This window comes from Triturus cristatus, chromosome 1_1 (genome assembly GCF_964204655.1).
Source record: "Triturus cristatus chromosome 1_1, aTriCri1.1, whole genome shotgun sequence".
Lineage (NCBI taxonomy): Eukaryota > Metazoa > Chordata > Amphibia > Caudata > Salamandridae > Triturus > Triturus cristatus.
The window spans coordinates 688,394,862-688,422,658 of NC_140579.1; the positions used below are offsets into that span (position 1 = coordinate 688,394,862).

Here is a 27,797-nt window from a genome sequence, read left to right on the forward strand (position 1 = left end):
GCTGTGTTACACCCACCATGGCCTGCCGAGTGCCACACACCTCTGTGTTGTATTCCACTAGCTAGTGCATATGCTATAACACTCTCTAGCCCATGTGCACTGTAACACCACCCCGTGAATATGTCATGCCACACTTGTCTTCGCACGGGTTATATTGCCCCATCTAACGTGCCTTCCTCGATGCCTATGTTATAACGCACAGTGCTATGTCATACATATTACAATCTGGGATCCATATATTTGTCACAGTGCATATGCAACGTTACACTCCCCAGCACATATTTTATATTACAACTTTAGAGACTAGTTAGGTTACACAACACTGCCCTGTGCATATTACACTCCAAGGCGCATATCTCATAGCACGCGCTAGTGCCTGTGCTATCTCGCGCTCTCCAATGAATCTGTCATTGCGCACAATGTATTGCATATTATATTTCACGCCCGGTTCATCTTATATCACACTTTTTGGTGCATAGTTTATACCATACACTATATCTAGTTTTCATTTTCAATCGTGCTCTCAGGACAATGTTCTATATAACACTGTGTTCACCTACCCTTTTCACGGGCATTACATTTTGCGATAGGGGGTGGAGGGTCAGGGGGTGTTTCTGCCAAGTGAGCCCGGAGTCACAGTCACAAACGTCCTCTTCTTCCTGAATAAAAGTGAGATTATGCTGCATACTTGTTCATATTTTAAGTAGTTCGCACAGACACAATGTTTTAAAACCAATAAAGTTCCTAATACCTGCCTTCTCTGAACAGTTAGCTTGCTGCCCCATCCCCCTCCTCCCTATCCTCTGTTGTGTGAATCCATGAACTAGCCTCCTCCCTCCTGCCATGCATGGTCTAATGTGCTGCCACTGCCCTCAATTTAGTATGATGTACCAGTCCACTCCTCCTGCCCTCCATTGCCCAATTCTATGCCCCATCATTGACCTCCTGCTTAAACTCTGTGCTTAGCTTGCTGCCCCTATTCTCCTTTCCCCTGCCCTCCGATGTCTTTGTGCATGCCCCTGCTCCATCCTTTTTGCCCACCATGTTCCATGGACCTGCCACTCCTATCTACTCTGAGTCTTCTGTTGAGCTGCCACTCCCCTCCCACCTGCCTAGCATTGTCAGATGACTGTAACCTGTCCCTGCCACCTCCACCCTGCCTGTCCACATGCCATGCCCCTATCCTCTTCCTCCTGTCCTACATGGTCCATTGCACTGCCACACCCTTCTGCCCTCCCTGGTCTGTTGTGCTGCAACTGCTCCTCCTGCCTGCCCCGTGTGGTCTGTTGTGAGGTCCCTTCCCCTGAACTTTCTTGTCTGTGCACAGGTCCTGACCCTCCCTTCTATCCTCCATCGTCCTTTGTGCATGCCACTGCACCCTCCTTCTTGCCCATCATAGCCATTGTGCTGCCACTAACCCTCCCACTTGCCATGCATGGTCTTCTGTGCTGCCATGGCCCCTCCCACCTTCCCTGTGTGGTCAGTTAGCTGCCCCTGACCCCCTCCCACCTTCCCTCTATGGTCTGTGTGAATGCCATCACAGTCTCACTGTTGCTCTTCATGGTGTGTCTTGCTTCTAGTGCCCATCCTGCCTGACCTCCATGGCTATCTTGCTGCTCCTGCCCTGCCCCCTTGCCCCCAGCCCTCTGTTTACATGTGCAGACCCCTACTCCCTCCCTCCTGGCTTGTCTGTTCCATTGTAATGCTCCTGATCCGTCCCTCCTGCCCTTTGTGTTCTGTTATGCTGCAGCTTTCTCTCCTGTCTGTCCATTATGGTCAGCTAGCTACCATTGCCTCTTGCCCCTCTGTTCTCTGTTGTCCATGTGCATGGTCCTGTCCCCTCCCTCTTGCTTTCTATGGATTGTTGTGCTGCACTCCCGTCCTGCATGCCCTGTGTGGTGTATTGTGCTGCTGCAAACCCTGATGCCTGCCCTGCAGGATCAGTTTGGTGCACCTCTCCATGTCCCTCCTGTCCTCTGTTATCCAAGTCCATGTCCCTATCCCATTTCCTTCCATGATCCAATGTACCATACTTGCAAACATTTTGAACTTGGTAAGAGGGAGATTTTGAAAAAAAACTGGGGTATTGATTTTCCCCTTTGAGTTACATTGAAAAAGAGGATATTGTAGACAGGAGACAGTCAAATAAATCCCATTTGAGCTTAAAAACATTGGACGTTTCCTGGCTGAATCGGGTCTGTTGGCATGTATGGTTGTACTACCATTGCCTCTTCCTTCTGCCCACAATGGTCTATTACATTGCCACAGCCTTGAAGGAGGGTAGATTTTGTATCACAGGGGGCCCCTGGCCCGTTCTGTCCACACCTGAAGTATGAGACCCTTGTCCTTGCCCTGCCAGCCGCATTTGTAGGCCGTATTAAATTGACCAGCGGGTCCTGTGTTGCTATATAATTATCCTGAGACATCCTTACCACTCAGCCAGCATAAAACCCCTGTGTAGGCCCTTTTGTTCAATATGTAGGCCTCTTTGTTAAATTGACCATAGCTCTGCAATTTTAGTGTATAGCAGTCTGAAGGCAGGTCTGCGAGGCCTTCTGCTCCAAACTAGTAGCCCCCACCCTACCCGAGTGCTCCGTGCTCGGTATCAAAGTTCAACATCCCCCTGAAGCTGTCGATATACAGTAGGCTGCATCCTGGACTGGTACTTGCTTCCTGGGCAGGTTTCCCGCTTTTAAGGAAGTGGCAACCGCAGAGCGTCAAGTTAGGAGAACTGAGAAGATTTTATACATGAATATATTGAATTCCCGTACAATACCCATTATTTTCTGCTTGCTCTATGGAACTTACGATAAGCGATTGGCCTGAGAGACTGACCTTTTCACCCAGTCCATTGTCAGCATTAAGTGGGTAAATGACGAAATGTCTGGTAAAATCTGCAGACGAAGCTTTTGGGTAGCATACGTAGGTAGATGTAGCGTGCAAAGGAGCCCACAAAATGATATAAAAAGGGAGCACCCACAGATATCGAGGGACTACCTCGCCGTCTGTATGTAGGTTAACAGGCTGTGCAGGTTTTCCCCAAGAGCTGGGAGCTCTTGTCTTCCTCTGCTTAAAATGTCTTGCTCTGCTTTGCTTGAAGTATCTTATTCTATTTTACCTATATGAAATGTCATGTTATGTTTAACCATTGTTCTCTTTACTTTTGCATTTAAAAGATTTTGTATTGTAATTGCAGGAATGCTTGCTCTAAGAGTAAACGTGAGTGTTCCTAGGTAACATTTTCCTTGGTGTAACTTGTTTCTCATGATGCATTTATAGATGTGTTTTCTCTCTCTCTCTGTCAGTACATTAATTGAGATACAGAGAATATCATGACAGCTGTATGATTATCTGGATTCTGTATTTTGTACTTTATGTCTCTATTCTGCGGTTTCTTTGAAGTTGCATCTTCTCATTAAACTGCCATTGTATTCTGCCTCCAATTCCATGTCTCATATGTCTGTTTTCTTCATTTTTGGAGCAAGCGTTCCTAGGCACCCCGGCTCAAATTAAGGTGCCCCTTTTGTCCCTGACTCACTCTCCTGCTCAGTTCTGTGGTGGCTCCCGGGGCTCTGGGGACCGCCCCTAGCTTCCTTGACCCGTAATAGATCTTCCCTCCAACAGCCTCTCTTGCAAGTCCTGTATTGTTGGTTTGTTGCCCCTGCCCCCCTTTCCACTGCCCTCCATAGTCTGTTGTGCTTCCACGGCCCTTCCTGCCTGCTCAGTGTGGTTAAATTGTTGCCTTTGCACCCTCCTACCTGCCTTCAATTTTCAGAGTCCGTGCCCCTGGCCTCTGCCTCTCAACAGTATCCCAATGCACAACTGGATTGCTAACATTCTATATTTATTACAAAAGTGTGGAACGCCTGACATCATCTTGATGTAATCAAAACTGTAATACCTAGAGCATTTCCTTTAGAAATTACATATATGAGAAGGTCTTATTGGCATCAAAATTATGGTTAGTGCTCTAAAAGACTAAAATAAGGACATATTTTCTGAGTTTTCAAATAGCGACAAAGCACTTTTAAATTATTTGTTATCTTTATGTTTTTTTATCCAGTTGACCACTTGATTAAATGTTGCACTTAGGGGAGAGGATGTGGTGTTACTTCCAGAACTGCAGACTTTGCAACTGGGGAACCAGGTTGATGTTTCTGCTTCAGCTCGACATTCTGTGATTCTGGTCAAATCACTTAGTTTCCCCATGTCTACAACCAAAATGAATTTGTTCTTGTGTGATGTAACCAATGCTCATGTAAAGCACTCCAATACCTGACAAGTCTGCACTATATAACACTGCAAAAACACAAAATAATAAGTGTTTTGCACACTTCTGTCATTGGGCTATATTTGGGCTACATCTGGGTGATTTTGGGCTACATTTGGGCTCTTTTGTCTCCGGTGGCCATCTTGGGAGATTTATTTGTTATGAAGTTTCCTAATTTCCTCATGTACTGCAGTCTCCTCAGTAGGAAATGCTTTCAGTTTTTTACTTTGATTCCATCATGAAGGTATTCAGATATGTCACACATTTGCCATACATTCTGAATGTTAGCACTCTAGTTGCTCATTAGATCACTGTAGTAAAACTACTGTTCACCATGGAAGACTGCTCCTGGTATTAAATGTGCATGTTTCAGTCTGCATGTCAGAATTTTTTAATGAAATAGAAGAGGATTTGAGAAGTCACTCAAAATGTGCCCTCATTTTCTTTCTTCAGCATTAATCATAATTTCTATGGCAAAATGAACCTCCTCATTGTGTTCCTTTTTAAATTAAATGTTTTAAGTGTTACCAGTTTATTCCAATCAAGATGGCTTCAGGTGTGCCATACTTTTGTCATAATGAAGACAGTAAGCGCTCTAGTTGTTTTTAAGAACATTCTGGGACATTCTGTCATTGGGCTATACTTGGGCTACATCTGGGTGATATTTGGGCTACATTTGGGCTCTTTTGTCTCTGGTGGCCATCTTGGGAGACTTCTTTGTTATGAAGTTTCCTAATTTCCTCATTTACTGCAGTCTCCTCAGTAGGAAATACTTTCAGTTTTTTACTTTGATTCCATCAAGAAGGCATTCAGATGTGTCACACATTTGCCATAAATTCAGAATGTTAGCACTCTTTTTGCTCATTAGATCACTGTAGTAAAGCTACTGCTCACCAGGGAAAACTGCTGCTGGTATTGAAAATGCATGTTTCAGTCTGCATGTCAGAATTCTTTAATGAAATAGAAGAGGATTGGAGAAGTCACTCAAAATGTGCCCTAATTTTTCTTTCTGCAGCACTAATCATACTTTTTATGGAAAAATGAACCCCCTCATTTTGTTCCTTTTTAAATTAAATGTTTTAAGAGTTACCACTTTAATCCAAGCAAGATGGCTTCAGGTGTGCCATACGTTTATCATAAGTAGGGCTGTTAGCGCTCTAGTAGTTCTTTGGAACACTCTGGGAAGCTGCAGTAGAACACAAAGGAATCAACTGACAGTCTCTGCCCTTGTTGGATGTACATGTTTTACTGAGAATGTCAGACTTCATTCTCACATGACTGAGAAAGATAATGTGAATTTACAGAAAATAAGCTCTCAGTTTAGCTTATAGATCACCTTCCAAACCTCTGTGGTAAAAGCATGAGTAAATATTTTTCTCTCAATCATGATATCCCAGCAGAAGGCTTTTTCACATGGTGAAATCACCTTACAACATACCACAATTCCTAAAATGAGTATGGTACCATCAACAAATGATTTATAATGTAACTAAAGTCTTAAAACCTTCTATTAACTGCAATGCTTTTTAATGAGGTGCTATCATGTATATTGGTCCCAAGATGGCTGCCAACACTTCTTGGATGAAGTGCTGACAGCCAATCAGATCTCAGGACGAGATGTGTGGTTAGGCTCCGCCCACATATATATATGCTTTTAAATGCTATTTTCTCAGGAAATACTGAACAGATTTACACCAGACCTGCAAAAGGCACTTCCTTGACCTTATGGCTACCTCTCTGTCAAATTTCAAGGAATTCTGTTCAGCCGTTCGGGCTGTAGCTGTGTCTAAAGGTCCTATGGAAAAATGCATGGGAAAAACGTGTTTTGGGACCCCCCTTTTATCTCAGCCCCCGCTTGACGAATCACCCCGAGACTTTCAGGGTAGGAGCGGAGCGCAGCGCCCCACCTATTTTGAAAATTTCGCGAGGATTCGTCGACCGGCGCCAAAGTTATTCAAAATAGAATGTTGCGGTTTTCCTATGGAAACAGGGTCCTAACTATAACTACCTACTGGCGACCGCCAGTAGGTAATATAGATATATATATATATATATTATCTACTGGCGGTCGCCAGTAGATAGTTATAGTTAGGACCCTGTTTCCATAGGAAATCCGCAACATTCTATTTGGAATAACTTTGGCGCCGGTCGATGAATCCTCGCGAAATTTTCAAAATAGGTGGGGCGCTACGCTCCGCTCCTACCCTGAAAGTCTCGGGGGGATTCGTCAAGCGGGGGCTGAGAAAAAAGGGGGGTCCCAAAACGCGTTTTTCCCATGCATTTTTCCATAGGACCTTTAGACACAGCTACAGCCCGAACGGCTGAACAGAGTTACTTGAAATTTGGCAGAGAGGTAGTCCTCAGGTCAAGGAAGTGCCTTTTGTAGGTCTGGTGTAAATCTGTTCAGTAGTTCCTGAGAAAATAGCATTTAAATCAATATATATATGTGGGCGGAGCCTAACCACACATCTCATCCTGAGATCTGATTGGCTGTCAGCACTTCATCCAAGAAGTGTTGGCAGCCATCTTGGGACCAATATACATGATAGCACCTCATTAAAAGGCATTGCAGTTAATAGAAGATTTTAAGACTTTAGTTACATTATAAATCATTTGTTGATGGTACCATACTCATTTTAGGAATTGTTGTATGTTCTAAGGTGATTTCACCATGTGAAAAAGCCTTCTGCTGGGATATCATGATTGAGAGAAAAATATTTTCTCATGCTTTTACCACAGAGGTTTGGAAGGTGATCTATAAGCTAAACTGAGAGCTTATTTTCTGTAAATTCACATTATCTTTCTCAGTCATGTGAGAATGAAGTCTGACATTCTCAGTAAAACATGTACATCCAACAAGGGCAGAGACTGTCAGTTGATTCCTTTGTGTTCTACTGCAGCTTTCCAGAGTGTTCCAAAGAACTACTAGAGCGCTAACCGTCCTACTTATGATAAATGTATGGCACACCTGAAGCCATCTTGCTTGGATTAAAGTGGTAACTCTTAAAACATTTAATTTAAAAAGGAACAAAATGAGGGGGTTCATTTTTCCATAAAAAGTATGATTAGTGCTGCAGAAAGAAAAATTAGGGCACATTTTGAGTGACTTCTCAAATCCTGGCATGCAGACTGAAACATGCACTTTCAATACCAGCAGCAGTTTTCCCTGGTGAGCAGTAGCTTTACTACAGTGATCTAATGAGCAAAAAGAGTGCTAACATTCTGATTTTATGGCAAATGTGTGACACATTTGAATGCCTTCTTGATGGAATCAAAGTAAAAAACTGAAAGTATTTCCTACTGAGGAGACTGCAGTAAATGAGGAAATTAGGAAACTTCATAACAAATAAGTCTCCCAAGATGGCCACCAGAGACAAAAGAGCCCAAATGTAGCCCAAATATCACCCAGATGTAGCCCAAGTATAGCCCAATGACAGAATGTCCAAGAATGTTCTTAAAAACAACTAGAGCACTTACTGTCTTCATTATGACAAACGTATGGCACACCTGAAGCCATCTTGATTGGAATAAACTGGTAACACTTAAAACATTTAATTTAAAAAGGAACACAAGGAGGGGGTTCATTTTGCCATAGAAATTATGATTAATGCTGAAGAAAGAAAATGAGGGCACATTTTGAGTGACTTCTCAAATCCTCTTCTATTTCATTAAAAAATTCTGACATGCAGACTGAAACATGCACTTTTAATACCAGGAGCAGACTTCCATGGTGAACAGTAGTTTTACTACAGTGATCTAATGAGCAACTAGAGTGCTAACATTCAGAATTCATGGCAAATGTGTGACATATCTGAATTAAGGGTGGGCGTAGTTCGCGAAGTAGCACTTCGCGAAGCTACGCAAAGTGAAGTTCGCACTACGCGAGCTACGCGTAGCACTTCGCGAACTGCGAAGTAACATGTTCGCACTGTGCAAGATGTTGTTTTCAATGATTGCACAGTGCGGACAAGCAACCGGCACTGTGCAATCATTGAAAATGGCATCTTGCACAGTGCGAGCTGTAGTTTTCTGCTGCTCGAGTAGATTTTTCCTCGAGCTGCAGCTTTCTCAACGCGAACTGGTAGTTTCTCATTGCGAGCGGTCGCGAGCATACGCGACCCCTCGCAATGAGAAACCTGACCTTCTCGCGTTGGGAATCTCGCCGGGAGGTTTATTTTCCATGCTCGCGATCGCAAACAAGGAAAAAGTCTCGCCAGGATGTCATTTTGCTTGCTCGCGGTCGCCAACTTGACGTTGAGGACCGCGAGCAAGCAAAAAATGACCGCAGCACTACGCAACACTACGCTACGCGTGTTCGCACTGTGCTACGTGCAGTTCGCGTAGTGCGAAGTAGCGCGAACTTCGCAAACTACGCGAGCGTAGCGTAGTGCTTCGCCCAGGCCTAATCTGAATACCTTCATGATGGAATCAAAGTAAAAAACTGAAAGCATTTCCGACTGAGGAGACTGCAGTACATGAGGAAATTAGGAAACTTCATAACAAATAAATCTCCCAAGATGGCCACCGGAGACAAAAGAGCCCAAATGTAGCCCAAAATCACCCAGATATAGCCCAAATATAGCCCAATGACAGAAGTGTGCAAAACACTTATTATTTTGTGTTTTTGCAGTGTTATATAGTGCAGACTTGTCAGGTATTGGAGTGCTTTACATGAGCATTGGTTACATCACACAAGAACAAATTCATTTTGGTTGTAGACATGGGGAGACTAAGTGATTTGACCAGAATCACAGAATGTCGAGCTGAAGCAGAAACTTCAACCTGGTTCCCCAGTTGCAAAGTCTGCAGTTCTGGAAGTAACACCACATCCTCTCCCCTAAGTGCAACATTTAATCAAGTTGTCAACTAGATAAAAAAACATAAAGATAACAAATAATTTAAAAGTGCTTTGTCGCTATTTGAAAACTCAGAAAATATGTCCTTATTTTAGTCTTTTAGAGCACTAACCATAATTTTGATGCCAATAAGACCCTCTCATATATGTAATTTCTAAAGGAATGCTCTAGGTATTACAGTTTTGATTACATCAAGATGATGTCAGGCGTTCCACACTTTTGTAATAAATATAGAATGTTAGCAATCTAGTTGTTCATTAGGATACTGTTGAGAGGCAGAGGCCAGGGGCACGGACTCTGAAAATTGAAGGCAGGTAGGAGGGTGCAAAGGCAACAATTTAACCACACTGAGCAGGCAGGAAGGGCCGTGGAAGCACAACAGACTATGGAGGGCAGTGGAAAGGGGGGCAGGGGCAACAAACCAACAATACAGGACTTGCAAGAGAGGCTGTTGGAGGGAAGATCTATTACGGGTCAAGGAAGCTAGGGGCGGTCCCCAGAGCCCCGGGAGCCACCACAGAACTGAGCAGGAGAGTGAGTCAGGGACAAAAGGGGCACCTTAATTTGAGCCGGGGTGCCTAGGAACGCTTGCTCCAAAAATGAAGAAAACAGACATATGAGACATGGAATTGGAGGCAGAATACAATGGCAGTTTAATGAGAAGATGCAACTTCAAAGAAACCGCAGAATAGAGACATAAAGTACAAAATACAGAATCCAGATAATCATACAGCTGTCATGATATTCTCTGTATCTCAATTAATGGACTGACAGAGAGAGAGAGAAAACACATCTATAAATGCATCATGAGAAACAAGTTACACCAAGGAAAATGTTACCTAGGGACACTCACATTTACTCTTAGAGCAAGCATTCCTGCAATTACAATACAACATCTTTTAAATGCAAAAGTAAAGAGAACAATGGTTAAACATAACATGACATTTCATATAGGTAAAATAGAATAAGATACTTCAAGCAAAGCAGAGCAAGACATTTTAAGCAAAGGAAGACAAGAGCTCCCAGTTCTTGGGGAAAACCTGCACAGCCTGTTAACCTACATACAGACGGCGAGGTTGTCCGTCGATATCTGTGGGTGCTCCCTTTTTATATCATTTTGTGGGCTCCTTTGCACGCTACATCTACCTACGTATGCTACCCAAAAGCTTCGTCTGCAGATTTTACCAGACATTTCGTCATTTACCCACTTAATGCTGACAATGGACTGGGTGAAAAGGTCAGTCTCTCAGGCCAATCGCTTATCGTAAGTTCCATAGAGCAAGCAGAAAATAATGGGTATTGTACAGGAATTCAATATATTCATGTATAAAATCTCCTCAGTTCTCCTAACTTGACGCTCTGCGGTTGCCACTTCCTTAAAAGCGGGAAACCTGCCCAGGAAGCAAGTACCAGTCCAGGATGCAGCCTACTGTATGTCGACAGCTTCAGGGGGATGTTGAACTTTGATACCGAGCACGGAGCACTCGGGTAGGGTGGGGGCTACTAGTTTGGAGCAGAAGGCCTCGCAGACCTGCCTTCAGACTGCTATACACTAAAATTGCAGAGCTATGGTCAATTTAACAAAGAGGCCTACATATTGAACAGAAGGGCCTACACAGGGGTTTTATGCTGGCTGAGTGGTAAGGATGTCTCAGGATAATTATATAGCAACACAGGACCCGCTGGTCAATTTAATACGGCCTACAAATGCGGCTGGCAGGGCAAGGACAAGGGTCTCATACTTCAGGTGTGGACAGAACGGGCCAGGGGCCCCCTGTGATACAAAATCTACCCTCCTTCAAGGCTGTGGCAATGTAATAGACCATTGTGGGCAGAAGGAAGAGGCAATGGTAGTACAACCATACATGCCAACAGACCCGATTCAGCCAGGAAACGTCCAATGTTTTTAAGCTCAAATGGGCTTTATTTGATCTGTCTCCTGTCTACAATATCCTCTTTTTCAATGTAACTCAAAGGGGAAAATCAATACCCCAGTTTTTTTTCAAAATCTCCCTCTTACCAAGTTCAAAATGTTCGCAAGTATGGTACATTGGATCATGGAAGGAAATGGGATAGGGACATGGACTTGGATAACAGAGGACAGGAGAGACATGGAGAGGTGCACCAAACTGACCCTGCAGGGCAGGCATCAGGGTTTGCAGCAGCACAATACACCACACAGGGCATGCAGGACGGGAGTGCAGCACAACAATCCATAGAAAGCAAGAGGGAGGGGACAGGACCATGCACATGGACAACAGAGAACAGAGGGGCAAGAGGCAATGGTAGCTAGCTGACCATAATGGACAGACAGGAGAGAAGGCTGCAGCATAACAGACCATAAAGGGCAGGAGGGACGGATCAGGGGCATTACAATGGAACAGACAAGCCAGGAGGGAGGGAGTAGGGGTCTGCACATGTAAACAGAGGGCTGGGGGCAAGGGGGCAGGGCAGGAGCAGCAAGATGGTCATGGAGGTCAGGCAGGATGGGCACTAGAAGCAATACACAACATGAAGAGCAACAGTGAGACTGTGATGGCATACACACAGACCATGGAGGGAAGGTGGGAGGGGGTCAGGGGCAGCTAACTGACTACACAGGGAAGGTGGGAGGGGCCATGGCAGCACAGAAGACCATGCATGGCAAGTGGGAGGGTTAGTGGCAGCACAATGGCTATGATGGGCAAGAAGGAGGGTGCAGGGGCATGCACAAAGGACGATGGAGGATAGAAGGGAGGGTCAGGACCTGTGCACAGACAAGAAAGTTCAGGGGAAGGGGCCTCACAACAGACCACACGGGGCAGGCAGGAGGAGCAGTTGCAGCACAACAGACCAGGGAGGGCAGAAGGGTGTGGCAGTACAATGGACCATGGAGGACAGGAGGAAGAGGATAGAGGCATGGCATGTGGACAGGCAGGGTGGAGGTGGCAGGGACAGGTTACAGTCATCTGACAATGCTAGGCAGGTGGGAGGGGAGTGGCAGCTCAACAGAACACTCAGAGTAGATAGGAGTGGCAGGTCCATGGGACATGGTGGGCAAAAAGGATGGAGCAGGGGCATGCACAAAGACATCGGAGGGCAGGGGGAAGGAGAATAGGGGCAGCAAGCTAAGCACAGAGTTTAAGCAGGAAGTCAATGATGGGGCATAGAATTGGGCAATGGAGGGCAGGAGGAGTGGACTGGTACATCATACTAAATTGAGGGCAGTGGCAGCACATCAGACCATGCATGGCATGAGGGAGGAGGCTAGTCCATGGATTCACACAACAGAGGATATGGAGGAGGGGGATGGGGCAGCAAGCTAACTGTTCAGAGAAGGCGGGTATTAGAAACTTTATTGTTTTTAAAACATTTTGTCTGTGCAAACTACTTAAAATATGAACAAGTATGCAGCATAATCTCACTTTTATTCAGGAAGAAGAAGACGTTAGTGACTGTGACTCCGGGCTCACTTGGCAAAAACACCCCCTGACCCTCCACCCCCTATCGCAAAATGTAATGCCCGTGAAAAGGGTAGGTGAACACAGTGTTATATAGAACATAGTCCTGAGAGCACGATTGAAAATGAAAACTAGATATAGTGTATGGTATAAACTATGCACCAAAAAGTGTGATATAAGATGAACCAGGCGTGAAATATAATATGCAATACATTGTGCGCAATGACAGATTCATTGGAGAGCGCGAGATAGCACAGGCACTAGCGCGTGCTATGCGATATGCGCCTTGGAGTGTAATATGCACAGGGCAGTGTTGTGTAACCTAACTAGTCTCTAAAGTTGTAATATAAAATATGTGCTGGGGAGTGTAACGTTGCATATGCACTGTGACAAAGATATGGATCCCAAATTGTAATATGTATGGCATAGCACTGTGCGTTATAACATAGGCATCGAGGAAGGCACGTTAGATGGGGCAATATAACCCGTGCGAAGACAAGTGTGGCATGACATTTTCACGGGGTGGTGTTACAGTGCACATGGGCTAGAGAGTGTCATAGCATATGCAGTAGCTAGTGGAATACAATACAGAGGTGTGTGGCACTCGGCAGGCAATGGTGGGTGTAACACAGCATTGGGCTCTGTGAGGAGCGCGCTGTGACTCGCAAGTGATGTTCGTCCCCTTTCCAGAGAGTAAAATAAAAAGTATTACACATCCGGCAGTGGATGTGTGTTTTATTAACTGTGAGGGGGGTTTCTTGCATAGTTTTGGTCGAATTTTTGTCGAATCCCCTTTGAATGGCTTGGTGTGCATGTGTATTAAATGTGCCCGTCAATAGCTACCCATGTTTGTATAAATAAACGACAAGGGTGTCTACCGGGATTAGGCACGGTAGAGCATCAGACATGTCAGAGCTTCACTAGTGGTGTAAATACATTCCACGTGGATTAATTGCATGCATAGTCGCCTTTTAATGAATATCACGCAAATCGTCATGGTGATAGGTACGTACGGTTTGTCCAGCATGTCCTAGGTGTGTCTATAAATATATATTTTTTAAAAATAATAAAAAACAGTGGCCGGCCCTGGGGATTGGGGTCAAAAAAATATAATTAGGAGACAGGCCCTGGGGGATGGCGTCATCAGGGCCAATAAATTAGAATAAGAAGGGGAACCACACAGCCCCCCTTCTTAAAAAAATAAAATAAATAAAAGACTGGCATCGTGCCGGAGGCCATGCCCCCTCCATGCAGCACTCTGCAAACGCGCCCCCAACAGGCATCTCCAGTATGCGCCAGGGAGCTGCGCTGCAGACAGGTGTTCTGAGGCCAAGCCCCTTTTTACACCTCTCTGCAACGCAGCTCTGTGGCGCTTACTGGAGGTACCTAGTGGTCTAGTGTGACCCTAGGGACCCTTAGGATTCAAGGGGACTTAATCTCTCAACTTAGAACAGCCACAGGGCGCGTTTACACAGTGGTGAAGGGAGGGGACGGGGCCTGAGGTGACGTGTGCAAACACGCACCATGGCACGTTTTAAATTGGGGATATAATTTCCCTTCAATACTGAGGGCCCCTGGGGGCTAACTAGCCCACCAAGTGCTTCCAGTAAGCGCCACTGAGCTGCATTGCAGAGAGGTGGTCCAGGCCGTGCCACTTTTTACACCTCTCTGCAACGCAGCTCTGTGGCACTTACTGGAGGTACCCAGTGGGCTAGTTGGACCCTAGGGACCCTCAGGACTCAAATGAACTTAATCTCCCAACTAAAAACGGACACAGGGCATGTTTACACAATGGTGAAAGGAGGGGACGGGGCCTGAGTTAACGTGTGCAAAAACGCCCTGTGGCCTGTTTTAAGAGGTAGTTTTAATCCCCATGCCCTATTATATACTAGGGGCTTATAGAGGAGGTAAGGCTAATCACAGGGGGACCCCAACGCATAATGTTCCCTAGTGTATGTAGGTGTTTTCACTGTATTCTAAGTGTCTTTTAACATAGCACTGGCTCTAGGACTGGTTAGTCAGACTCAGTTACCACCAGTATCCGTCTGAAAAAATTGAGGGTACAGGATGATTTTGCAACAAGGCTTCTTTCTGCTCTTCTTTTTGTTCTTTCTGCACGTTATCCTTCTTCCTGCACTTATCTTCGTATTTGAGGACTTCTGTTGCTTCTTTCTGCACTTCTTTTGTTTCTTTTTGTGCATTTTTTCTTCTTTCTTCACATGTCCTATCTCTGTAGGCATAGTTAGAAATTAGCATTTAAAAAACCTTTGAAATTAACAGAAAAAAACATAGGTTTCAGGCACGTTATAGTTAGGAATTAGCATTTAAAAAACCTCAGAAATTCACTGAAAAAACCATAGGTTTCAGGGGTGTTATAGTTAGCTGGACTTTTCACTTGTACAAAACCATTGAAATTCCCCCGTTATAGTTAGTTCAGCTAACTATAACTCGCGCGCCCGCAATGCACTGCTGATGACGTCACATATTACATCACTCATGACATGGTCAGTGACATCACTCATGACATCACTGATGACATCTCAAATGACATCACTGATGACATCACTGATGACATCATCTTTGTGATAGAGTGGCAGACCTCCTCTCACCCTAATATAACCTTTGATACACACATTCAAAAATAGAGACTAAAATTTTCAAAACAATGGACATACCAATACCAGTTACAACAACCTCTTCAGTAATTCTAAGATCCACATACACATCCACTCATTCACCAACAGTCCAATACAGTCACTCATACATGTACTCACTCATCATATGTACTCATACACCTATACATCCTGTTACACAATGCCACTCATCCATAGAGTTACTCACACACATAGTCACTCATGCTAATAAAGAATCAAACATACATTTACTTGCATATACAGTTATACACACACCACCACACTTATTTCTACGGAAACTTACACATACTTAGTCTTTTAAACAATCACTTATAGAAACACATACTTATTCATACAGGAACTCTTTCAATCTCTCACTCTCACATATACTCACATATATACACCAATAGTCACATATACTAGTTTAAAACATATGTAGTTACTCATAAAGACACTATTGAGACAGTCATTCACTCACTAACACACCCATACACACACTCATCCACCCATACAGTCCTGCACACATACTGTGTTCAACACATACAAACAGTGAGTCACTCATTCATGCACCTATGCACTACGTAATACCCCCACCGAACCATGCAGACACTCAGACTGATACTCAAAAAACCAACTAATAATCTATATAGACACCCATGTAGCTACTCACCAACCCATGCAGCCACTTATACACAAAGTGAGAGACTGATACAGATATTTACATATTTAAACATTACTCACTAAGCCATGTATTCACTATGATACACTTAATCAGTCAGTTACACAATCAATTTTTCAAAAACAAATCATCCATTTAGACACTTATATACCCATTTATTCTTCCATCGACCTTGAGATATACATATATAAAACATATTTAATTTTCAGAATAACACACATTCACTGGATGATGTCATCAGTGATGTCATTTGAGATGTCATCAGTGATGTCATGAGTGATGTCACTGACCATGGCATGAGTGATGTAATATGTGACGTCATCAGCAGTGCATTGCGGGCGCGCGAGTTATAGTTAGCTGAACTAACTATAACGGGGGAATTTCAATGGTTTTGTACAAGTGAAAAGTCCAGCTAACTATAACACCCCTGAAACCTATGGTTTTTTCAGTGAATTTCTGAGGTTTTTTAAATGCTAATTCCTAACTATAACGTGCCTGAAACCTATGGTTTTTTCTGTTAATATATATATAGATATATATATAAAACTAATGCACTAATGCTTTGCTTCATGGGTTACACTTTTACCCAAGAAAAAGTTATTGAAGATATAACACATTGGAAATGTAGCAAATATTATTACAATTCCTGTTATGGGAGAGCCACTACAATAGATACCAATGTTGTAAATATTAGAGAGCACAACCAACCCCCCCAATGTAACTGAAGTTGAAGTAAGAAATGCCCTAGAGAAAATAAGGGAAGCAAGCACAAGTTTCCACCAAACAAGCACCCAAATACTGAAAAATGTTTTGACTAGAGTGCCAGAACATGTCACAGGACAACTACCTTCTATCCCCCAAACGTTTAGAGAAATTCAAATACTACCTGAGCATACCATCACCCACAAAGAAGAAGAATTCTTTATTTATGACAACAAAAGTCATGAAAAAAGAATTATTATGTTTGCAACTAATACAAATTTACAAAAACCTAAAAACTGTGCAACATGGATGATGGATGGTACATTTAAAGTTTGTCCCAAACCATTCTATCAGCTGTATACCATCCATGGAGAATATGAAGAGACAAATATCCACTTTATTTACGCATTACTGCCTAATTAACAAAACACCACTTATGTAGAACTACTAACTATAATCAAACAATTTGCAGAAAATTACTGTCCCCAAAGAATCATAATAGACTTTGAGCAGGCAATGATTCAACCCATCCTCAAACTATACCCACACTCTGCAATACAAGGTTGCTATTAATCAGAGCATATGAAGGCACCTACAGAAATCTACTATGAGCACAGAGTATTCAACAAATAGCAACTTTGCTTATCAAATAAAAAAATTAATAGCCCTGGTCTATGTCCCAACTACTGAAGTAGCCAATCACTACAACTTACTCATAGAAAGTCCTTTCTATCAAGCTAATGAATCTAAATTAAGTCCCTTCCTGGACTACTTCGAAGACACCTGGGTGGGAAGGTTACATAGGTCAGGGCAGCGTAAACAACCTACATATCTGATTCCCTGGTGGAACATGTACGCCAGTACTGTGGCTCAAAACGCCGAAACAAACAATGCAGCAAAAGGATGGAATAATGCCTTCAAAGCCACAATAGGAAGTGGACAACCAACACTATACAAACTAATTGAAGCAATTAAAAAAGAACAGAGCTACCAAGAACTCAGTCTAGAGCAATCACTAAGTAAAATAGACCCTAAACTAAGCAAACAAACTAAAACCATGTGTGAATACCTGCAACATAAAACTAAGGGGCATATTCAGAAGGATCTATCCCCGAGTCAACGGCACTTTATCGCACCCAAAGTAGCATTAAACTTATCACCCCAATCACAAGCTGTTGTTAACATCCCACAGCACCAGTTTACCCGCGATAGCAGCCGCAAAAAACATCGCCACAGATGACCCCTGCAACTATCGCTAATGAGATGCAGAGTAGACGCTCCCGTTCCAAAAGCTGCGACAAAACCACTCCATAGCATTCTCAATGAGCAGCCAGATCTTCGATAAGAACACAAAACAGGCGATTAGCAGCAAAATAACATCTGCTCTGACCTGGTGCAAAGTCGGACGACAGCCTGCACCACAAAAAAGAACCCCGCCCAGAGCCATACCTGAAGAACAACAGATGCACCCGGGCAACTGAACATGCAGCCCGGAGGGCCGAAAGGGCAACAACACCCGCTGCCAGCACCCCCAGGATGCCCCCTCCCCGGCACCCCCCGACCAAAAACATGCCACATCAGCTACACCTAAACATGTACAAAATAATCTGCATGATGTCGCACAATCACAACTGGTGACATGCATGTGTTGTCACAAAAATGAGCATCAAACATTCACTTTCGAAGCAACAAATGAAACTTTATTCAAATGAACACTGAACTGAAATGAAGATACATGGCGACTCCCCTCGGGACAATCGTAAGTCACAGTCTCCAAGACAAAAATCATGATGAGAAGGTGTGTCCTGCGCACATCAAAGGACAGAGAAAGAGCGAAGGAGAGAGAGAAAGAGAGGGAGAGAGAGAGATAAGAAGAGAGGGAGAGAGAGAGAGAGAAGAAGAGAGGGGCGAGAGAGATAAAAAGAGAGGGGAGAGAGAGATAAGAAGAGAGGGGGAGAGAGAGAAGAAGAGAGGGGGAGAGAGAGAGAGAGAGAAGAAGAGAGTGGGAGAGAGGGAGAAGAAGAGAGGGGACAAAGAGAAGAAGAGAGGGGAGAGAGATTAGAAGAGAAGACAAGAGAGAGAGAGAGAGTGTCGCCCCTGCGCAACCAGGCCACACAGCTCACCTGCTGCCACCGGTGTGTCTCCAACCACTTGCCGGTATGTATTGCAGTTCACCAGGTCACACATCTGAGACAGACCCGTCATCTGAAACAGAGTCCAGATACATGATTGGCACAGTACACACAATTGCACAAGACAACATCGCCTGCCCCCCCATGCACACCCAGGCAGAGGCACCCCAGCCCCTCCCGCCGCCCACTGGAGCATGCCCGCCCATGCACAACCAGGCAGAGGCACCCCAGCCCCTCTCTCTTCCCATCGGAGCATGCCCGCCCATGCACACCCAGGCCTCACTGCTCACCTTCCGCCACTGGTGTGCAGACAAGAGGTCCCACCACGTGCCACTACAAGCCACAAGCCCGGGCCTGCAGACATGGCACCCTCCATATCATGCAGCCCCACTCCGCAGGCCACCAGATCTCACATTTGGTGCTGGGTCTTAATTACTCCATGGCAGAGGACATACCAGTGCACCCGGCCGCATCCCAGGCTGCACACCCGCTCAGTCCAATAGGTGCCACTAACTCAGTGATCCCGGAAGCGACGCCACGTGGCGGTAGGCCCGCACTGCCCGCTGGCTCTGGCCTACACTGTGGTCCAGCAGGACACACAAAACCTGAGCTGTACGGACAGCCGGGACGGGGCATCATCGCAGGCTGCACACCCGCTCAGCACTTAAGGTGCCCCTACCTCAGTGCACCCAAAGTCACTGTCCCATGGCGGGGTGCCTGTGCCAGCCGCAAAGCTTTGAGTGCCACTAACCCTGTGCAACCCCAGTCAGCACCACGTGGTGTTAGGCCCGTGACGGCCACAAGGCATTGGGTGCCACTAACCCTGTGCGCAACAACTCATGGGCCCTTTCTGATTGAGAACCATGGAGCGTCCGTCATCCAGTCACCACCGGCAGAGGGGAATGTGACGTCATCGGCCCCTTATGTTGGTGGAATCACATGGCCTGTGATGCCTGTGCCGGGACCACTCTGGGGACAGCACTGACACCCACCGGCCACGCACGCAATCTAGGATTCATCCTCGACTCCTCCCTCTCCATATCCAAACAGGTCAATGCCATCTCCTCCTCCTGCTACAACACTCTCCTCACGCTTCGCAGGATCTACAAGTGGATCCCGACCGAAACAAGAAGAACAGTGACACAGGCCCTCGTCAGCAGCAGGCTGGACTATGGCAACGCACTCTACGCCGGAATCCCAGCCAAACACCTACGACGACTACAGCGCATCCAAAATGCCTCCGCCCGACAACATCCCCCTGCCACAGCCACATCACCCCCCACCTGACAAACCTACACTAGCTCCCCGTCAACAAGAGGATCACCTTCAAACTCCTCACCCATGCACACAAAGCACTCCACGACACCGGACCAGCCTACCTGAACAGCAGACTCAGCTTCCACACCCCCACCCGCCAGCTCCGCTCCGCCAGCCTCGCCCTCGCCGCCGTGCCCTGCATCGCCGCCAAGACCTGGAACACCCTACCTGCCCACCTACGGCAGACCGAAGACCTACTCGCCTTCAGAAGATTCCTCAAGACCTGGCTCTTCGAGCAGTAGTGGAACTCCCCCCCCCTCTCAGCGCCTTGAGACCCTCACGGGTGAGTAGCACGCTTTACAAATACTATGATTGATTGATTGATTGATGGGTGTGGTGTGTGTTCAAACCTGCCCTCAGGGAGTGGCTGTGACATGCTGACAACTAGACCAGTGACCTGCACACCACCAGTGAGTACGCCTGCGATGGATAGCAATGAGCGCCCCCCTCGGAGCGTAAGTGGAGGGTCTGGCCTGCCATACGACGGACCAGCAGAGGGCTTGCAACAATGACTCGTGGGCTCTGGGCGTGGTTCAGTCCCTGTCCGGACATGGAAGTGACTGATGTATGTGTCCCTGTTGTAGTGTCCACGGCACCCGGAACACAATATGCAATGTAGCGCCCTCTGAAAGCATGATGAGCATCATTGACGCAAGGGAAATCACTGTCCTTACATTCATCCACACATTCATACATGAATGATGAAAGACATAACACAGCAGTGCATTACTGGATGTTTATTGCACATCCAGTGCAGTTTTGCAGCTGGAGCGGTACAGGGCAATGCCAAGCATACTACACAATATGGGGCCCGTGTAGGGTCAGCCAGAGTCCATCAGGGATGACAAGTACTGCGGGAGAGGAAGGGTACAGTCCGCAGTCTGCTCGCCGTGTCATTGGTCATCAAACAGGATATGGCAGTCCATGTCGCTGTTCAAGGTGAGTGTATAGGAGTGTATCAGGGGTCAGTGGAAGGTCATGGGGCCATGTGTGGCACCAAGCAGAAACAGGCCTGGTGGCAGAAATGAATGCTAGTGCCTCCTTCTGATCACAAACCCATCCACTTCCTCATCCCCAGATGTGTGCTCTGCCCCACCTGTGGGTGTTGCAGTACCGCCTGAGGCACTGTGTGCCACTGATACATCAGGTGCCGGAGTGGATACGTCTGCTGCACTGTGAGGCAATGGCCCACCAGGGGGCAGAGATGTGGATGGTGTGGGGGCAGCAGCATTCATCATCGCCACGCCTTGTGGCAGCAATGCCATGATGAGGATCTGCAGGCCATGGTAGATCCCAGATACATTTCGCTGGTGTGCAGCGGTGGCTGCCATCCTTTCTGCCTCCATCCGCACCATGTCCTCCATGAGACTCCGCATGTATGCCAGTTCATGGCTGGTATCGCTGGAGCCCCTCTGAGTGGACAGGTGCTCTTCTCTCCGTGTCATGACTCCAGCGATGTCAGTCAGGGCTCGTTGGAGACCATGGAGCGGGCCAAGACACCCATGGATGGCGTCCAGTTTGGTAGCCATGAGGTCGAACCCCACCCGCACCTGCTCAGCCTACTCCCTCTGTCCCTCCAGCACACGGTGTTAGAAGGCAGTGTGTTGTTCCTGGGGTTCTTGGGAGACTGCGGGGGCTATGGGTGCCTCCTGCTGGGTGTTTTGGGTGGTGGGTGGGGTCTCCTTGATGCAGCTGGGCAGCCCTGATCCTGGAGGTGAGTCACGGATGATGTCAATGATGTCTAGGAGGGCTTGTGCGTCGATGCTGGGGTTGTCCTCCTCGTCGTCAGTGAAGAGTGGCTGGGACTGCTCTGCAGGGGGTCGTGACGGTGGCCCTACAATGTGAAGGGCAGATGGTGTATTACAATGTGTCCACATGTATGTAGCCGCATGGTACATGTTGACATTCAGACAGCATAGCATTGTACATTGTGACAGTCTATAGATAACAGATAACAGAGCTTATTTCTTCCATCAAATCAGGATCCCCCCTCGACCCTTGCCCCCCTTCCATTCTAAAACTCATCCCAGACTCTATAAGCCCCATCCTTACCAATATTTGCAATTCAATGTTCCTTACAGGCTCCTACCCATCAGTCTGGAAAAAAGCCATCATCAAACCCCTACTGAAAAAATCCAATCTCGATCCATCAGAATCTAAACAGACCCATCGCATGCCTTCCCTTTCCATCAAAAATGTTCGAAAAAGTTATGAACATTCAACTATCTCAGTTCATTGACCACAACAATCTTTTGGATGACACCCAATTTGGGTTTAGGAAGGGCCATGGGACCGAGACGGCCCTCATTAAGGCATCTGACGAGATCAGGATGATCCTAGACCAAGGCGGCACGGCAGTCCTGATGCTACTGGATCTGTCCGCAGCCTTTGACACAGTCGATCACGCCATCCTGATCAACCGTTTCTCCTCCATCGGCATTCAGCATAAGGACAGAGCCCTTCTAACCTCATTTCTCTCCAACGGCACGCAGTCAGTCAAACTCAGTGACTTCTACTCCCCTGTAAGTATACTTCCCTGTGGTGTTCCCCAAGGATCCTCCCTAAGTCCGACCTTATTTAACATCTATGTGTCGGACTTGGCCAGGGTCATTAAAGCACACGGGATGAGACTAACCTCGTATGCCGATGACACCCAACTGGTGCTGGCAGTAGACAATGATGGAGGAGCAGTTGCTGCCAGCTTCCAGGAGGGAAGGCTAGCCATCAGCTCCTGGAGGGCAAACAACTGCCTAAAATTAAACTCCTATAAAATGGAAGTAATGATTTTTGGCAGCCTCACCCCTGGTTGCTCCCCCACTTGGTGGCCAACCAATCTGGGATCTCCCCCAGGACCTGTCACCAAGGTCAGGAACCTGGGCCTAAAGTCTTACTTCATGAAAAGAAAGACTGCTCATGTACATCATTTCAACCTATCCGAATGTATGTGAGTGGTCAGGCTGGAACAGGAAAGAGTTTCTTAATTAAAGTAATTACAAGTTATCTGGAAAAAAAAACTGAGTCGCATTTGTCTTGTGTTGTCACTGCTCCAACTGGGTTGGCAGCACATAACATTAAAGGAATTAATTTACATCGTTTACTAATGCTGCCAGTAGAGCATGAGAACACATTGGAATACCACAAGCTATCTGGAGAAGCTTGTTGTGAAGTTTCAAGAGTCCTGAAGAAAATGAAACTTCTCATTATTGATGAGGTGAGCATGGTCTCAAACTTGATGCTTGCCTTTGTGCATTTAAGAATGCAGCAAATTCTTAAAACAGACTATGACGTGTTATTTGGAGGAAAACACGTCATAGTTTTTGGAGATCTACTGCAACTGACACCGGTAAAAGGACAACCGGTATTTAAAACACTTGCCCATGAAGATACCAGAAAGTCTCTTGGCAGTGTTGGTGATGTGAACATTTGGAGTAATTTTGAATACAAAGAACTAACAAGAAATATGCGACAGGCAAACGATGCTGAATATGGAAGTATTCTTCAAGATATAAGAATTGGAATTCTTTCAAAAAAGGGAAAGAAGCTTTGGAGAGTCGATTACTTTGCAATGTCTTTCCAAATGAAAATGCAGTTGCTGCAAAAGTGTACATGGAAATTGCTAAAAATAAGTCAGTGATTTGCTTAATGCCAACACTGCGTGAGTGTTCAATATTCAACGAAGAATTATTAAAATTGGAAAATGAAGAAATTGTCAAAATGGAAGCCATCGATAAAATACTACATGAAGGTATCACTATTATTTTAATGGGTAAGTTGAGATCAAAACTAGATTGTTTAGAAAAAAAAATATCTAAAACTGCTGGTTTGGTAAAGACACTGTATGTGTGTGTAAACTGTCGGGTAATTTTAAGGCGTAATTTGGATGTAGAGAAAGGTTTAGTTAATGGTGCAATGGGCAAAGTGGTGGATTTTGTGAATTATCAGAAAAAAGAAGGAATTGAATTTTCTCTGGCATATGCAGTGACTATTCATAAATCTCAAGGATTAAGTGTAGACAGTGCATTGGTGAACATTGGATCTACTGTATTTAAAGAGGGTATGGCATATGTTGCTTTGTTGCGAGTCAGAACATTATCTGGTTTGTTTTTGATTGATTTTGATGAGACAAAGGTTACTGTAGATTCAAACTGTGTAAAAGAGTATAATAGGTTAAGAAGGGTGTATGCTCCAAATTTAGGTCAATATCCTGTATTTGAAAAGCGTGTGGTTGGTCGAAAAAGAAGGTTAGAGAATATCTGTTCTGAAGGTATTAAGAAAAGAAAAGAACAAGATGATGTTGTGATTGCAGGTAAAAAGAAATTGGACACTGTTGAAGAGATTGTTGGTTATCAGTTTAAAAATAGTTCTGGTGTCAACTGCTATGCTAATGTAGTGGTCAATGTTGTTTTTTATCTTGAAGATTTGCAAGAGCAAATTATGGAGAATCGGCAAAAAAGATTTTGTTCTCTGTTGCACTCTGTTTATGAAAAATTGACAACAGATAGAAGTAAAATACAATCTGTTTCAGATGTTCGTAGTCTTTTGGATGTGTGTTCTGGTTCTACACAATTTACACAAAATATCCAACAAGATGCTTAGGAATTTTTAATGTATATGCTTACCATTTTTGAAAATGAAGGTGTATAAATAGAAAATATTTTTGGCCTTTCCTACAAATGGGAACATCATTGTGAAAATTGCACGTATACATGTAGCACCAATGTAGACACTGAGAGATTTCTGTATTTAACATTACCAGACTGTAAATCAGTGGCTTTCAATAAATTAGTGAAAGGTGCAAATCAAAACATGGAGTGTACCCAATGTAAATCAGAAATGTTATCCACATTATTGTTAACAAAATATGGAAAATACATAATTTTAATGATACAACGTTGTACAGCTGATGGAAGAAAATTGGATACTTTAATAAAACAATTTGTAGCAGCACAAATATAAATATCAGGAAGGACTTTTGTAGCAATAGCAATAATTTTCCATGATGGTCCTTCCACCACATCTGGACATTACACTGCCTATCTAAAATGTGACAAAGGCTGGACACTTTGTAATGATGCCCAGTTGGTTTTCAAACAACGTTTGCCTAGGGAATTACAAAATTCCTACCTAATATTTTTGAAGCCAAAGTTTTAGGAAGCTACTTTACTCTCTGAGGAATTTATTATTATAATTGAATAGAACTACCATTGGACAGTTTACATAAAGAAGAAGTGCAAAAATACCATTTGGCCTCAAGGAAAGGTATATTTTTGAATTTTGGACTTTTTGGTGGTCATTTATTCGGTGATTATTTTAATGTGGCAACATTTACAGTTTTTATAAGTTAAAGTTATAAAATTTTGTAATCTGTAAGCATTTCATATGTGTATGATTTGTATTTTCTGGTATTTTACTGAGAATAGTATGTTGTTTTTTTTAACAATCTTTCTAATTGTTTTTGTTTTTGCCCGCTGTTAAGTGATGAGTACCATTGAAATCACTATTTCGAGTGAAATTCAATATATTCTGATAACAGCAAAAAAGGCAAACAAATTACTTTGTGGAAATTATGTTGTGTTGTAAAAAATGAATTATTATATGTTATAATTTTTATTTTATTTTCTTTCACAGATCCAAATTTTAAAATGAACAATTTTTAAGAATTTATATTTGAAAGAAAAATAGGCAAAAATGAATAACATTTTTTATTCCTATTACTGTGAAGGTAAGTTTAACTAAGTCTCAATATGGAGAATGAAGAGGCCTGCAAGAATCTACAAAGTTGAAACACGTTTCTTAAAACACTTTGTTTATGTAGTTTTGAAATTTGACCATAATCAGATATCAAGTCACCTTCAAAAAAAGAGATTTGAGGGGTTCATAATATTTCATCTTTTTAGCTGTTGAAGGACCGCAATTATTTCAATCATTCTTCTTTGAACATCTTTGCAGTCAAAATTCTGTGCTTACCTTCTATCATTCGCAAGGAAATTTAAAAACGGAAATATGTCACTTTTTGTAACATAGTTATTGTGTAAGATATTCTTTCATATTTTCAGAGAGAGGAAAAGGCACTCTGTGCACTTTTTATACTCTATGAAAATAAAACTTCATCATGCAGACCACTTTCGGATGAAAGGGTGTTCTGTAAGTGTTGTTGTGCATGATTGCACTTAATACTCATAGAACAAGACACATGTCTAGATTTATTAGAAATCGTAAATCTCGATATGTGTGTGAATGGTGCACCATTCTACAATTGGTGTAGGAAAGCACAACAAAGAGAATTGTTTTAATTTCTCCACATTTTTATTTCTTCAATGCATGCTGAAATGTTCAGCATACATTGAAGGAGAAAAATGCATTTTCTCATTGTTTTTGTACAGGACACAGATATCCTTGCACTATTGTGCAAGGGTGCCTGTGTCACCACATGGCTGCAGTTTAAGCATCTGTGCAGAGAGAAGCATAGATTTGCAACATATTTATGTACATATGTTGCATCCCTGTGCTTCGGAAGTACTACAGCACACAGCAGTTAAAGAGGTTACTGTGTGATGCTGCAGCACTTCCTTATAGTTCTGCACTTATACATTCACCATACGCTACTAATGCATTCATTCAGTCAATTATGTCCTACACATACATTCATCTAAACTTTCACACACTAACAAAGAAATTTAGCTCTTTTTTTAAACCAGGAAAGTTAGTTCTTAAAAGAACTTTTTTTTTCTTCTTTCTTCTTTTATGTTTTTTGGGGGGTTTTTTGAACAATTTTGTGTTTTTTTTGGTTTTTCTGGAAAAAAAAAAAACAGGAGAAACCAAACAATGAACTTCAGGGAACTGTAAAAAGAAAAAAAAAAACTAGCAAATATGACTTTCCTGCCGGCGGCAAATGAGGTCGATTGACTGCTCGCCACAGTTTTTTCTGTGGTTCCTCTGGCAAAAATTCATCCTCAGACGTTTGAGGTGATGCAGGTGATGCCTGCTGCCCTGAAGCCATTTTTGGTTGCAAAAAGTTAGAACTAAGTGTATACTTAGTCTAAAAAAATCTTCTTCTGTCCAAAGAGATGGTTCTCCTTAGAAGATGTAATCAGTGATGTCATTTGAGATGTCATCAGTGATGTCATCAGTGATGTCACTGACCATGTCATGAGTGATGTAATATGTGACGTCATCAGCAGTGCATTGCGGGGGCGCGAGTTATAGTTAGCTGAACTAACTATAACAGGGGAATTTCTAGGGTTTTGTATGAGAGAAATGTCCAGCTAACTATAACGCCCCTGAAACCTATGGTTTTTTAAGTGAATTTCTAAGGTTTTTAAAATGCCAATTCCTAACTATAACGCCCCTGAAACCTATGTTTTTTTCAGTGAATATATATATATAAATGGTTCGACAGCTTGTCACTGATGCCATTCCTCCTCCTTACGACGTTGGTGCCAGCAGCGGTAATGACACCACCTCGTGGAATCCAAAATTAGAAACATCCAGGAACTCCAGAATAAATCAAGCGGCACACCAAGAGGACAGCACAAATGATTTAATGTGCATACAATGATGCTTCGCCGAAACGCGTTGTTGTATGCACATTAAATCCTTTGTGCTGTCCTCTTGGTGTATCGCTTGATTTATTCTGGAGTTCCTGGATATTTCTAATTTTGGTTATATATGTTTATATATTACCTATTGGTGGTCGCCAGTAGGTAGTTATAGTTAGGACCTATTATCCATAGGAAATCCGCAACATCCTATTTGGAATAACTTTGGC

At 44.0% G+C, this 27,797-nt stretch overlaps 1 protein-coding gene across 1 annotated transcript in view; it reads left to right on the forward strand.

Moving 5' to 3' along the window:
* Positions 1–27,587, forward strand: part of LOC146870889 (uncharacterized) — a 153,352-nt gene extending 125,765 nt beyond the window's left edge. Inside the window, exons 3-4 of the mRNA XM_085645022.1 lie at positions 22,308–22,551; positions 27,429–27,587. Of these exons, the coding sequence (XP_085501148.1) occupies positions 22,308–22,551; positions 27,429–27,587 (403 nt within the window). The remainder of the gene's footprint in view (positions 1–22,307; positions 22,552–27,428) is intronic.
* Positions 27,588–27,797: the final 210 nt, after the last annotated feature.